This window comes from Tyto alba, unplaced genomic scaffold, assembly GCF_018691265.1.
Source record: "Tyto alba isolate M040663 unplaced genomic scaffold, T.alba_DEE_v4.0 Super-Scaffold_44, whole genome shotgun sequence".
Classification (NCBI taxonomy): Eukaryota; Metazoa; Chordata; class Aves; order Strigiformes; family Tytonidae; genus Tyto; species Tyto alba.
In genome coordinates, this window is record NW_024881320.1 from 12,061,502 (window position 1) to 12,075,794 (window position 14,293).

Consider the following 14,293-nt stretch of genomic DNA (forward strand, 5'->3'; position numbering starts at 1 on the left):
GTGCTGATTGATCACTAACATTTATGAAGAATGAGAACAAGTGGATCCTAAATGCTTTATCTCCCACACAGTGTGTATGGGTAGAGACGCATCTACAACTGACCTTAAGCATGAGAACAGAGCACTGACTTGTCCCAACACCCTTTCTGCCTTCTAGCTTCTAGATACACATATATTTACACTGCACTTGGAATAAGCTCCTCTTTTTATTATTTCTCCATCTCCTGGAAAGAAAAGTTTCAGAAACACTATAAAACAGTATTTCAAACCAATGCCATTGATTAGCAGAAACACTTTGTGCTTTTCATACTGCCTCTCCAGTTTTCTGGTTTGTGTTGGCCAAATACACCTACCTGTCATCTGAGTAGAGACATAATGAGGACCAGCGTCACTGACACAAAACACAGACTGCATGTAAAATGGTTCTTTTGTTCATAATAGCCTCCTCCTTGCCCCAGTGCCTGCCAAATATTGCTCACCTGTGACATGGATATACTGGGGCTTGTTCTCAGCTGGGAAGTTGAACGCAGAGGCCGAGTATTTATCTTGCACAAATCCAAATCTGGAGAAACAAACACCAGGGAAATTTAAACAAGGGCGGGGAAAAAAAAAAAAAAAAAAAAGATATAAAAAGTCACTCCAGATAGGATTCCTTCAACCCAAGGCAGGGGGATCAGGGAAAACCTTCCACTATCACAAAGGTTTCCTTTTCTTATGTCCTGAAAGCAAGGGGAAAAGGGATGAAGAGAGCTGAGCTTCTCCAAATGTTCTCCACCCCTGCTAGGCACAGTGTGAAAGCTTGTAACTCCACACTGATCTGTGTCCTAATCTGTGCTGCAAACAAGAGCACCAGTAGCTCCCTTTGGGAGGGCACTGAGTAGCCTCTGACAAAGTGGAGCAGCTGCACATGAATGAGGGAAGAGTGATAGTCAAGACAGACATTCCTTGGGTACGTTTCAAGCTGCAAGATAATTCTTTTCATGCTGGGCAATATTCCACACTGAACTTCAAGCAGTTCACCTGACAGTTCTTTTTTGTTTGTAAAATACTTGTTCCTGTTTTTTAAGTTAATGAAAGCTTATTTCCAAGCTAAAGTCTATTACAAAAGGCAGTATCTCTGTCACAAAAGAGACCTTGGCAGCAATGCCATGAAACAAACTGGCAGCTCAAGCACACAAAGGGGTAAGGCTAGATAATATTCAAAGTTTCCAACAATTCCTTCTTAAACTGGGCACAGCCTCCTATGTACATCTCACATGCCAGCCTCCTGCCTATTGTCAATCATTGTCTGTCATCCAGTTCAAGACTGTGTCAAGTACACGTGAAGGAAATAACTGTTCTTTCTCAGAAAGTAATCTATTTACAGTCTATATGCTTTTAAGTTAGAATAACAGGGCACTTTCCAAAGGCAATGCCCTCCTTAGGAGGAAAGTATGGTTTGGTAGTGAGTGACAGGCAGAAACACTATCTACCTGCCCCTTGCACCCACAGAACCACCTCCAGGCATTCTAGTTATATTTTAGTCTAATAATCTGCAAGCAGACTTCAAGAGAGGCAGACGGCACAGAACCCACGCAATTCAGGAGTGACTGTTCAGTATAGGTCTTCATCCTACATTATCCAGGGAGATATGAACCTTTCAGTCATTCTGTGCCATACAAACCTATGTGCTATTGCTTCCTGGAGCAGATGCATACGGTCCCAGTATGTTTCTGGTTCAAAGCCTGAAACAAACAGAAAAGTAACAATTACCTAGGTAAAGTCTCTTTATTTCCTTCTTTTCAAGACTTCAGTTTTCCTCAGAAGACCTCTGTGCACTTTGTTTTTTTTCTAGTCATTTCTTTTAGTCACATTTTTTACTGTCTGCTGTCCCTTGAATGCCATCTTATTAGAGACATGTCTTGTACACTCCAGTGGCAGATTCATCGCTGAATCTAGTTTTTGTGTCTCTTGAGATGAAGGAGAGGAACATAATGGGATGTGTGGGGACAGGGAAGGAGAGTGCGCTGCTGCGTATCACCACAGAGTGCTCTGAAAATACTAAGTTCAAAGTCAGTGGGGCTATGGTGACCTCACAACATACGGATTTGTCACTGATTGTTTTACATTTACACCTGGACACTGGGTCCAGAGTCAATGAAAATAAAGAAAACTATCACATTTGCTATTTTAAAACAGAGCCTTCTGCTAACCGTCCCGTCTCACGACGCAATTTTTTCCCTCTACCTGGGGACAGAGTTCCCTAATCTTTGAGCTTCCACCTGAGTCTTGCCACAACAGCATCACTCAAAGGGGCGAGGTCACATTGCAGAAAAGGAGATTGCAGTTTCTAGCTTTTAATCTCATGTGCAAGCACTCTTACCATGAATGTAACCATGGTAACAACAACAAAAAAAAGAGGATGGCAGTCCTGAAAGCTTAATCTCACTGAAGGGGAAAAGAAACAAATGCAGGATACAAACCCAGAGCAGCTGTGGGCAGGGTCTACTAGAAAAACAGACTCTTACAGTGCAACATCATGTCAAACAGAATAACTACTTGACACAGGCTCCATCAGCGAGTGCAACATCATGGCAACAAAGATCACTGGACACAACCTTTCCTGTGCCTTGGTATTTCTTGCTGCCAACTTCATACACTGTTGCATGCTGACTAGCCTGCCAGCACTGCTCACCCCCAGCACCACCCTCCTGAGGGTGGCTGCCAAAATTCAAAAACAGGCCCTTCATCCACCTAATGAATGTCTGGTAAATGAGGTTCTTCATGTCAGCTACATGCCAGAAGGGACCTGCTTGCAGAAAAGTATACCAAGGGGTAAAATCAAGAACAATTCTTACCATCAAACAAATGCTCACTACCCTCCTTCAACAAGCAGCTAACATTGAGTGGGATGAACAACTGAGCTCGAAGCGGGTCTCCGTATAAGTAACTGGGCAAAGCAAATGGGCCTTCCAAGACTGGAACTAGCAAGAAACCACAGGATGTGGCTTTCCGATGCCAACCCTGAACCTGAGAAAAGATTCAAAACAGTGAATCATACGACATATGTCAAACTGAAGAAGGACACTTATGTGCACAGGAGCAGCTCATTCCCTGATAATAGATCAGACGCACTCAATTCTCCACAGGCTCAGCTTGCTTTGCACGGCAAGCACACAAGCATCCTTGTAAGCAAAGCAGTACAAGTGCAAGACATCAGGCTTTCCTTTTTGAAGTGCCACATCAATCAGAAAGCACTTTAAAATAGGACATTTTTCAGGAACTGATTCAGCCTACTTATCATCAGTGGCTAAGCACTGCTGCTTTACTGGAATAGTGCAATAGATTTTAAATAAAAGCAAAAACAATCACCTAGTGCTATCTGACTGGGTGGGGTAAAATCTGGTGTTAAATAATTTGAGTTTTACAGAAGCTACAAAATGGAAAACAAAAAATATAAAAAACAAAGTGACTTGCATTTTCAATTCAAAATGTTTTCAGCACTAAAAAGCATTGCTGAACAGAAAGAACACATTGCCTGGAAAAACCCTGTCATAAAAGCAATTCCACTGAGATTCAAATTTCCACTAAGATTTTCAGTTTTGGGGACAGAAGGAACGCAATGTGAAATAGATTATTTTCCAAAGACCCAGCTCAGGGCTTAAGATTTGACTAAGGGAGATTTAAATTTATCACCTTGACCTGTATTGATCTCTGCATACTGTGCGTGAAACCCACTAAAAGCAGAACACAGTTCTACAGACAGAATGACTATAGATAGCATGATAAACGATGCCCAGATGCAGCAATGTTAACAACCACCAGTAAAATGACTTAGAGAAGTAAGGGCAGATCCAACCCACTGTCTCTCTCCTAATATTCCCATGACAATGTCCCCAGCAGACTAAGGGATACAGAGACCAGACGGGCACTGCTGTGGCCACCCAGAACACAAGGACTCTTACCATCTCAAAAAGAACAGCTGCAGTCACTGCCATCCAGTGTAACTTGATTTCAAAGGCAGCATTCAGGGAGAAATTGCCATGGTAATAACAACTGCACCACTCCAAGCGGTCAGTGCGGTTATTCACATCCACATCAAGCGTCACTGTCCGTTGCTCAGGCACTGTGGCAGCTACGCAGCCAAGGAACAGGGATATATTTAAAAGATACATTAAAGAGAAGGTGGGAGACAGGATGAAGAGAACAGAAGAAACGAGACAAGCTATTTGAAATTAATTTGTCCTCCCACTCCTCCCCAAATATTTTTGGGGTAGCAGAATAGTCCCAGAATGCTGCTCATTCAGATCGCAAAAGACAAAAACCCTTAAGTATTACTCATATCAAGGGTCTGTGCCACAGAATTACCTCCCCAAGCAGTCAAAAGACATTTCAACTGCAATAGACAGAACCAGGAGTCAAGCAGCTAATCAATAAGCGACTGGTGCCATAATTAAATATGGCTAGACAACATCAGCTCTTTCACACCCAAGACACTCCAAATTGGTTTAAATATTTCTATACGCCCCCACCAGAAATCACAACAGGGTGCTGTTACACAGGGCAGGAGCATTCCAGGACTTTCTACAGCTAAAGGAGATCAGAAGTTAAACTTCTTGTTTCTTTAACCCCATATCAATATCCCACATTACCACACTGCTAAAACTGCATATCCAACACTTCAACAAAAAGCATGAAAAGTCAGCCAAGACTCATGCAGCAGCATTACGATCACTGCAATACCTTCTATTGCTTTGCAATAAGTGCTGGGATAGTGCCCAAGATTCAGCTCCCTTTGTGCCCTCCACCCCAGCATCCTGGTGAAAGATCATCTCAGGTATCAGGCAAGAGAGGAAGAGAAGCACAGAAAGTGGAAGTGACCCAGCTGGTGTCATACAGCAGACTGCAAGGCCAGGGAGAGAACCCAGATGTCCTGACTTTGAGACCAAAGTTCTGCTATGAACCACACTGTCACTTTCAACTTTTCTTTAGGCAAATACATAATTTAACACGTCTATGTTAAAAACTGACAAAGGGCTACAATACTAATATTGAAAAAACCTTTGCCCTTTTTTTTTTTATTGCATGCATGAGGGATGGGTGTTGTTATTTCTCGCTTAAGTAGAGGAAGATGTGCACCTTTTATATGGTCAGCTTTTAAGTGACTTTGTGATTTAATGGCTTAATGGCATTTAAAAAAAATGGCTGAAATTCTTCCTCACCGAGGATGGAAAGTTCCCACCTTCACTTCTAGTGCAAGTTAGATGGAGACAGTTTTCAAGGTTATAAGAAAAATCTTTATACTGCTATTACTGCAGCTTAGGAACAGAAAAAGAAAAAAAAACAAAACAAAACAAAACAATAAAAATAGAAGAACATCACCCAGTTTTGTTTTGTAAATAAGATCCATTTTTGTCTTTGGGAAATATATCATCTGCAATTTCTGAGTTGGTCTGGTATTGTCAGACAGACCAACATATTGTGATTTTCTTTTTCTTGCTCCTTTTCAGTGGATTATCACTGTGAATGCAATGCTCGTGGTTAGAACGTTACAGTGCCAGTTTTGTAACGAAGTGTGTTGGAAAACAACATCCTAAAAGCTGTAAAGCAAAAGCAGCTCAGTCAGGTAGATTTTGGTCGTTAGCTAAGAGGTCAGTGATAACACCGGTCCAGCGTGCCCAAACTAGCACACTGTGAAGAATGAGCTCCCTGCTCCCTTAGACTGTTCCTTTTCCCAGATAATGCAGATGCCCCATTAGGGCTGGAGCTTCTCTCTCCACCTTGTCTGCAGCTGTAATTCACAGGTAAAGCAACAGGAACACGATCCAACCAGGTGAGCTAATCAACAGGACCTTAAAAACTGATGAGAAATATCCATGTGCCTGAATTCAGAAGCTTCAGATTAAAACCAACTTAATTTTAATAGAATAAACTCTGGCTTCCATAGATCTGATTTTAAGAAGACTCACCTGCTTCCCAATTGTCTTGTACCATTGAGTATTTAGCTAATGATTTATTGAGTAAATCGGAGAGGAGCAGGCAGGTTATTCTCCAGTCACAGACTACACTACATACATGACTACAATTGCTAGTGCATGCATTGCTATAAATCAAAAGGGGCAAGATTAGGTATATCACAGGTCAGACTTCCACTGGGAAGGGAAAGGGGACAATCACTGGGCAAGTGATGGGGGAATTGGGAAGGATAAAGATTTTAGAGATACACAGAGCTTGTTCCAGAGCTCCCAATGCTTGCATGCAATTTTATGTCACAGCCTGACATTTAGGGAAGGTGGGGAGGGGAAGAAATAAAAACCACAACCAAATCAAAGCCAAGAGAGGAACAAATGAAGTCACGTGGACCAGAGGTCATCTGGGTTTAGTAAAGCTCCTTGCCTCAGATGAACTGGTGAAGTTCTTTTGGGGAATACTGTTTAGAAGAGGGACAGCACAGAAACGTCAATTAAACCAGTTCCTTTGTAAGAAAGAAGTTCCACACTGGATGTTTCTCCAAGAAACTATTATTCCTGGAATAACCAGACTACATGTGAGCAATCTGGATGCATTTTTCATTCATCCAAGGACTGTAAATTAGTTAACAGCATAAATAGACATAACTCTAAGTGAAACAAGAAAGGAGGGCTACACAGGTGTGTAACTACATCACACACTGAGGGAATACGCTCTTTCCTGGCTGGCATTAAAGAAAAGGTCAGAGGGGCACTGAAGCACCCTTCCTTCTCTGCCTGTTTGCCCAGGTGCAAGCTTACTGTGTCTCAGTCTTCTCCTCTCAAAACAGAACAGACACAGAAGAGTGGCTTCCTTGGGCTAAACAGTGAGTAAGAGATCAGTGCAGGAACAGGATCTGGCCTAAGTGCCTCCATCCTTCACAATACCTCCATGCCAGCCTACATTAAGGCTTCAGCTCTGGCCAAACATCGAGCTAACAAGGTTGGATACTAGCCAAGGCAACGGATTTATCGTGTGACAGGGAAAAATATCCTGTGTTATGTTGGCTTCAGGGAATTAACCATTAGTTCAGACCTGCTATCCTTAACACTCTCCCATTTCTGATGCTGTTCCTCTTCAAACATGGCTTTCAGAAATACACAAGGATTACTGTAACTTCAGGTTTAAGAGATACTACACCAGCAGTAAATCACTTCTCTTCAGAAGGTCAAATATACAAAACAGGAGAACAGCAGTATTTTTTTCATCCTTAACCGATAGGCCTTAAAAGATGCATCTAAATAAACATGAAGTTGCAGTTCCAGAGCAATGATTTTTCTCATAATTTTAAACAGGGAAAGAGGAACAAAAGCAAGTGACTCAGGCTGGCCTGGAAATGCAACAAAAAGCTGACAAAGTGACATAGTCAATCATGCAGCCAGTATGTTTCACGGGCTGTTAGTGGTAGTCAGTGTTATACTTCACACATTACAGAACTTTAAGTATGATAATGGTATCTTGCCCAGCAGCAAGATCTTCAGTACACAAACCCTACTGCTCCCCCAGTGCAGGGATCATTTGTAGCTGGGCTGCCCAGACTTCAGTGTAAGGAGTCTGGCTATATATGGGTCAGATTAGCCAAAAAGCCTCCAGCACATCACAGAAAATTTCTAACACATCTGGATCTCACTGTGGCTTTTGCCATTAAGAAGCAATCAGACATGTCATTTTAAGTACAGTTAGGTTGCTCTGTTGTTCCCACAAATTATCCCTCCATGCTCATCACAGGTTGTGAAGAGTCTCTCCGGATCTGCAAAGGAAACCAAGTCAGTATTTTCCTCTTTGAATTCTAGAGGATGGCATGGCGGGGAGGTTCAGGAACAAGGAACATTTAAATAATACTTTTGATGGTATTCCAGTACTCAGAAACAAAAATTGTCTGCTTAGCCAGTGAAACACACCTCCAGCATATGAGAACAAGGCCACGTGCAAGACACATGTAAGGCCAGCATGAAATTTGCAGCTTTATTGCTGGTCCACGTGAGATCATACCCTTGGCTGGCTGCTCTTCCCCTTTCAAACTATCCCCTTGAACTTCCCCAGCTGTCACCTGTGCTGTGCATCTACCTAATAGTGCAGCTGCCTGGCTCCGTCCTCCGAAACTGCGGCTAAAGGAACTGTGCCTACTTGCATAGGAGGCTGGGCGGCTGGGCAGCCAGGGCAGGAAAAATGCAGGGATTTCTGAGTGCAGGAGCTCCTCTGCCACAAATGCCACCTCAAACCATTTCCTCTGGAAGGCGGAGAAGTCATCCATGGCAGCTGTGTGCCACATGGCAGGCTGCTGCATGCCCACTGAACAAAAAGCAAGGGGAAGGACAGATCACAGTTAGAAACAAGTGTTCAACATCAAGAAAGAGATGTAGTTCTTTCTGAAAAAGAGGAAGGAAAAAAAAATAGGTTATGTTGTCTGCAATTCCCTTTTTTTCTTTAACCAAAAATGCTGAATTTCTTTGACTCTCTAGAGCAGGGCTCTTGGTTGCTCCCAAAATGCGCTTCTGCTGCAGCACCCATAAGAATCAAGTACAGCTAGTGATTATGCAAAGGGATAATGAGGAAAGTCTTGTAATAACACAATGCTGACCTCGGTCTGGTTCTTTGTCCATAACAATCTTGTAAAAATAAAAGCCATAAATAAAGGTTCGTAAAGCTTCTCCAGACGCATGGACAATAAGTTGCTCTTCTAGCATTTTCTGAACAAAAAAAAGAGAACAGAGCAAACACGGTAAAAAAGGAGAAGTCACTCTTCCGGTTACATAAAAAGGTTGCTAGAGAACATTAGGAAATAATTTTCTTTTTGTCCAGATATGTGCCTATGGAGAATATCAGCAATGTTATGTCTTGATATTCAGTAAATATATGAAGTCCTTATCTCCCTGAGAAATTGTATTTGACCTTTCCACAGATGTCTGCCTTCCTCCCTTACCCTGCTCTGGTTTTATAGATGGATTTATAAGGAAGGTAAGAGGTTGAACACATTCTACGTTCTCTGTTAATTGATATGGGATCTCAGCAGAGGAATGAACTCCAAAACATTTCCAACCTTCTGCCCCTGACACAGTTCGACAGGGAAGAGAAAAATTCAGGAACACAAGCAGTGTATCTTGCATAAAGTGTGTATACTTCAGCACCCATAAAAGAGAGATCATACACTGTCTTCATTACAACTTCATTAACTAATTATCAGAAGTAAAAACAAAACTAAAAATCAAATCACACCGTAATGCCTCATAATTCTAACACAAGAAATTCCACCTTGGAAACTACTAGTTAGTTGGAGGTTATAAACAGAACTGTCATCATATATAAGTGGGGAAAATAATATATATTACTACAGAAGAGTATGCTGCTGTTTTGTGATAGGGAAAGCAACAAATGTCATCATTACCTCATATTCTGTTGAACACTGCTTTCAATACCTATCAATAAGAGGATTTTAATAAGAAACACAAATTATCACTATGCTTTCCTCTACAATTCTACTTTCTTCACGAAGTAAGGTATTTCTGGCCCTCCGTGTACCCCTTGATAGTTCTCTTACCTGCATTATGTCAATCGCCATGGCTTGGGTTTGCACACCTTCCACATTGTTCACCAGCCAGTGTACAACTTCTGCACTGATGAAACAGTACGGAGAGAGGCCCTTCTGTTCAGAGAGCAGCTGGATCCCTGTGCTGAATCACAGCAAGTCACACGTGTTAACATGGACTGATTGATACTTCTTTTAAGTTACAGAGGCAAAAACCACTGCTGGGAAAAATAAAGGGGGATAAAGATACAAAACAAGAAATGCACAATGCCCCCAGAGTGACATATCACTAGCTTCTGATAACAAAGTGAGGAGCTGACATTGACAGCACTTTAGTGACTGACTGCGAATTCTTGCTTTGACAAGATTCTGAGATTCCAGTAATTAAAGTCTCTGCAGAAATACTCGTACCTCAATTTCTATAAGATTCCTTGTCGGAGAGATTGGAGTTGAATAACAAAAGGAAGCTTAAAACTCCTCCACTTCCTTCAACTGACTCCATGTCTCATGTCCTCTTACAAAACATCTAGACAGATGTTAAGCACATTTATATTAAAAACTTACGTGGGGTGTTTCATGGCTTCAAGAATCTCTATCAAGGTGGAGGAGGAAGTCAGAGTGCTTGCTGAACACTGCTGAGAGCTGGGAAGTAAACAGAATTTTTGATGTTCAAAAATCAAGGAAGCTGCCAGATTTGTTCAAATATGTACTTTTAAGAAAAATGCCCTCTCTTCTCCCAGCAATGACTTTGCCACATTTATTTCCTTTTTTATCTCAAGAAGGACAACTAAAAGCATCAGATCTGCATTTTCCCCGAGGTCATCAAGTGATTCCTATATATTGCTCCAATGTACACTATATTACATACAGCTGTGCTCAGGAGAAATTGAAAGCAAATACTTTGAGGTTGGCTTTTTTTTTTTTTAACTATAATATACAACCACAGGAAACAGGTGCTAATATAGTTTATTTTTAATGTTGCTTCCTCCCCGGTGTCTTGCCTCCAGGTTAGAACCTCTTGGATTTCAACCACCTACTTGATCCAATTAGACCTGCAGGGCCCCCCTTTGCTAAAACAGACAGAAGACAGATGTCAATTCAAGGCCTGGTTTTCTGCTAACAGATTTCAGAATAATTCTTTCATTCTTCGTTTCTTGAAGAATGAGGCTCTTTTTGTAGGTGGGGAAAATCAGGCCTTGTGTTCATTTACTTATGGAAAACTGGGTTGCAAGGCTTATTTTATTACCATTCTTTCTGCATGTGGAAATGCTGCAGCAAGGTCTTGTGACAAGTGCCTTCTAGTGCTGACAGGCACAGCACGTCTTGTTCTCAGGTTCCCATTTAAGTGCCCACTCCTTGACACCAGAAAGGGGCACGTAACTGAACAGAACTGCAGTACAGCACTGCTGTGCTTCTCTTACCTGCTCTCTGCAGCACCAGCTGTGGCATATCCTTGCTCTGCAACATTCTGGGAACTTCCCAAGGTCTGCACGTTGCCCCTATCAGGTAACTGCCCCGTGTTTACCAATGTGCTGCCATCTGAGGTTGCAGGAACTGACTGATCTATAGACACCTGCAAAGAGTAAACACAGCAACATCTTTAGGACATTTATGATTTAATTCATTTCCCATTTTCTTGCCTCCCCACATTATCTGTACCTCAGCTCAAGTTAGTTAACAACAAACAATACTGTAAGGCAAGCACAAGCATATGTAGAAAAGATAAATAGTTTTACTTTTGTCATCACTACGGAGCTACTGACAGACATGAAATTCAGACCCCAGTAAAGATGAGGATCACCAACCCAGCAACAATTGCGTTGAGAGAACTACTGACAAACCAGCAACAGCAGTCCCAACCTGACATTTTCAACTTGAGTGAATAACTGTGATTATAAACATGCAGTGGACAGAACAGGAAACTTAATCACTATGGGAAAGTAGTAAGCAGTTAGACTTGAAACTATTTTTTCTAACTCTCAGACAAAAATATGCAAATATATCACACAGAACTCAAGTTTCATAATGCACAAAATCAGCTCATCTTCCTTCCTTTCTTAGGGTAGTATCAGGAGGCTGGTTGGCACCCACCCACACCTATGTCTCCAAGACAACAAGAACACTTTCCTCCCGCAGGAACACTTGCACTATTCCAATGGTAGACTGAATAGTTCACAAAATTAACATAAAATCGTTTCAGAAAGAACATGAATGCTGAAAGATTCAGCAAAGCACAGACTGTAATCGCCATCTGTCATTAACACGTATGGTTTAGGAAAAGGCATATTATATAAAAGCTTAGAGAGGTGGGTGAGAGGAACACGAACAGCAGAGTAACTCAGTAACTGCTGGTGGAAATACGAGGGCTGATCTGCCATGATGAATCCACAGCACATGCAGAGCTAAAAATCACAAAGCTGGTAGTTTGACTTAGGTCTGACAGCCAGACCGGAGTCCTTTATTTATGCCATCTCTCACATCCCAAAGATCTCTCACTCTGCAATGGCAGATGCCCCTTTCTGGGCAGCCAAAAATGGCAGATGCTCCAACATAGAATCTACAGTCCCCACAGCCAGCTAAATGCACTCTCCCTCCTTAGAGCTCACTTCAACCAGCAGTATTTTTCATGGACACACTGTGTTATTGCTAACTCCTAACTGATGTTAAGCATACAAACAACGTCTGTCATGATGACTCTTTTAAACCAAGATGACACCAGTATTTTCAGCCCTCAGTTGTTTAAGAATCCAAGGACACAATTTGACTTGGATCTCCCCAGAGCCACCTGTCAGTCAAATGCCACGGAAGAAATTTAGCCAAGAATGAGATGAGTAAGATGTTGCCATTTTGTTTAGCAAGGGAAGATGGAAAACAAGTACTTACTGAAACACAAAAACAGAAGCTTCAGTAGCTGACAAGACAGTATTGCAAAGGACAGTAAGGCAGGGCACATGAACATCCAAAGCACATAGCAAACATTGAACAGTGGAAGAAAATAGTTGCATCCACGACCATCAGCCACTTTGTGCTGCTAATGCCGTTCATCTCCCTCTCAACGAGCAGATCTGAAAACTAACACAGGTTCCCCATGTGGCAAGCTCAGGACAACAAATGCTCTCCATCACCTCAGTCCAAAAGCCAGAGATGACAAGACCCCATTCAAAACTAACCTGTGAGTAGAAGGTTGAAGCTGTACGTGGGCTGCGAACAAAATCCATAAAGAAGGCCCCATCCTGAAGGCATCAGAGGAAGTAGGCCCATTAATGGCAACAGCAACAAGGATTTGAAGAAAAGCAAATACAAGGTTGTGCAAGTATGAAATGATCAAAGAGGGAAAAGTATGAGGAGAATGCAAATCCCAAACAGACCTAGAATGTCAGATGCAGCAGAATGCAGAGCATCAGGAGTTACTCACACACATACCTTTACTTTCTCTCTCTGTAACAAGACATTGCTCTTCCTTAGCACAGATGCTTTTCCAAAGTTTCAAAAACCACACTGATCAGAAGGCAATTGAAACTACAGCCTTCCCTCCACACTTCACAAGAGAAAGACTTGAGCTCTAAAGTACTTGGGTTTCCACCCCAAATGCAAAGCTAACTGGTGATACAGAAACCTGCAGAACTGCATGTGTAATGACAAATATCCAAAGAAGGACAGCTTTTTTCCTGGTCTGTTAGTCATTCAAATGATAAAGAGGGAGAGGCAAAGAAGCTTTTCTCAGGAAGCACACTCTTCCTCTCAAATGCAGGTCAGGTATGGTACAAAGGAAAGAAAAGAAAAATTAATCACAAAGATCTTTCCAACATTGTGTTTAATACCTTATGCAAAATTAAACAGATACTGCCTGTGCTATGTTTCCCACCTACTTGCAAACTCTGGACAAATTTATCCCCGGCTGCTATTCAAAGATATGTCAAGATTCTTTTATCACAAAAGAAAATGCAGTGGAACTCAACTAAATTTTAATTCCCTATTTATAATTCTTTATTCTGTTCCCTAGGCAAAATAGTTTGTTTAGCTGGCAGTTAGGATGATGCTTACCCTGGTACGTACAAATAGAACATTTTCTGGAAAGAATCAACGCCAGGGTTATATGGCTGGCAATTTATTCAGTGCAAAAGCAGAGCCAAGCACCCTGTATCTCTAAGGGCAAAGACTTCCCAAACAGATTACGCATCAAGCTAACTCACTGTGTTAAAATCATACTGTATTGCCCAGTAACCAGCTGAAGTAACTGGTCAGTTTGACTCTGAACCAGAGTAAAGGTGGAGCCAGCGGCTCAATTCTGTTTTGGATTAACTCCAGCACTGAATAGCATCCTAGAAAAGCACTTGCTCCCTTGGCTGCTGACAGAGCACACAGCTGTGACAATTTATCAGTCCTCTGGCTGCAAGCCTCTGGACAGCCAAGAGACATATCCATGCTGGTGAGCCCTAAAGGGGTTCTGTTGTCCTGGAAAAATGAGGCACACACTAGCTGATGTTTCCAAGTGAGCACAAAGTTGCCCGATAAGGCTACCTGTCCACCGGCACCTTTCCAACAAACATGAGCCATCAAGTTGGAAATCCCAATTGCTTCTCTTCCAGTCCCTACATGTAAATATTTATAGGAGCGTTTACTGCAGCAGTGTGAAAGCCTTTCAGTAATACTCTCTTCCAGATTTTCCAGTTAGCCCTCCAGAGAGGCTTTTGAATATAGTTACTTTTAAAATTACACAAGATTGCATTTGCTTATTAACGTTTGCTGGTAGCACACAGTCTGCTAGTTTGTTTCCAA

At 41.9% G+C, this 14,293-nt stretch overlaps 1 protein-coding gene across 10 annotated transcripts in view; it reads right to left on the reverse strand.

Moving 5' to 3' along the window:
* The window catches only part of DEPDC5 (DEP domain containing 5, GATOR1 subcomplex subunit), a 47,372-nt gene that overhangs the window by 1,201 nt on the left and 31,878 nt on the right, over nt 1-14,293 (reverse strand). For 4 of the 10 annotated variants that reach the window (XM_042805126.1, XM_042805124.1, XM_042805125.1 and 1 more), the window contains exons 33-42: nt 12,685-12,747; nt 10,936-11,087; nt 10,079-10,156; nt 9,527-9,659; nt 8,570-8,678; nt 8,056-8,280; nt 3,945-4,114; nt 2,838-3,009; nt 1,664-1,724; nt 480-562 (exon numbers count right to left, since the gene is read on the reverse strand). In XM_042805126.1, coding sequence (XP_042661060.1) covers nt 480-562; nt 1,664-1,724; nt 2,838-3,009; nt 3,945-4,114; nt 8,056-8,280; nt 8,570-8,678; nt 9,527-9,659; nt 10,079-10,156; nt 10,936-11,087; nt 12,685-12,747 — 1,246 coding nt within the window. The remainder of the gene's footprint in view (nt 1-479; nt 563-1,663; nt 1,725-2,837; nt 3,010-3,944; nt 4,115-8,055; nt 8,281-8,569; nt 8,679-9,526; nt 9,660-10,078; nt 10,157-10,935; nt 11,088-12,684; nt 12,748-14,293) is intronic. The other 6 variants (XM_042805131.1, XM_042805129.1, XM_042805130.1 and 3 more) reach the window with 3 other exon arrangements.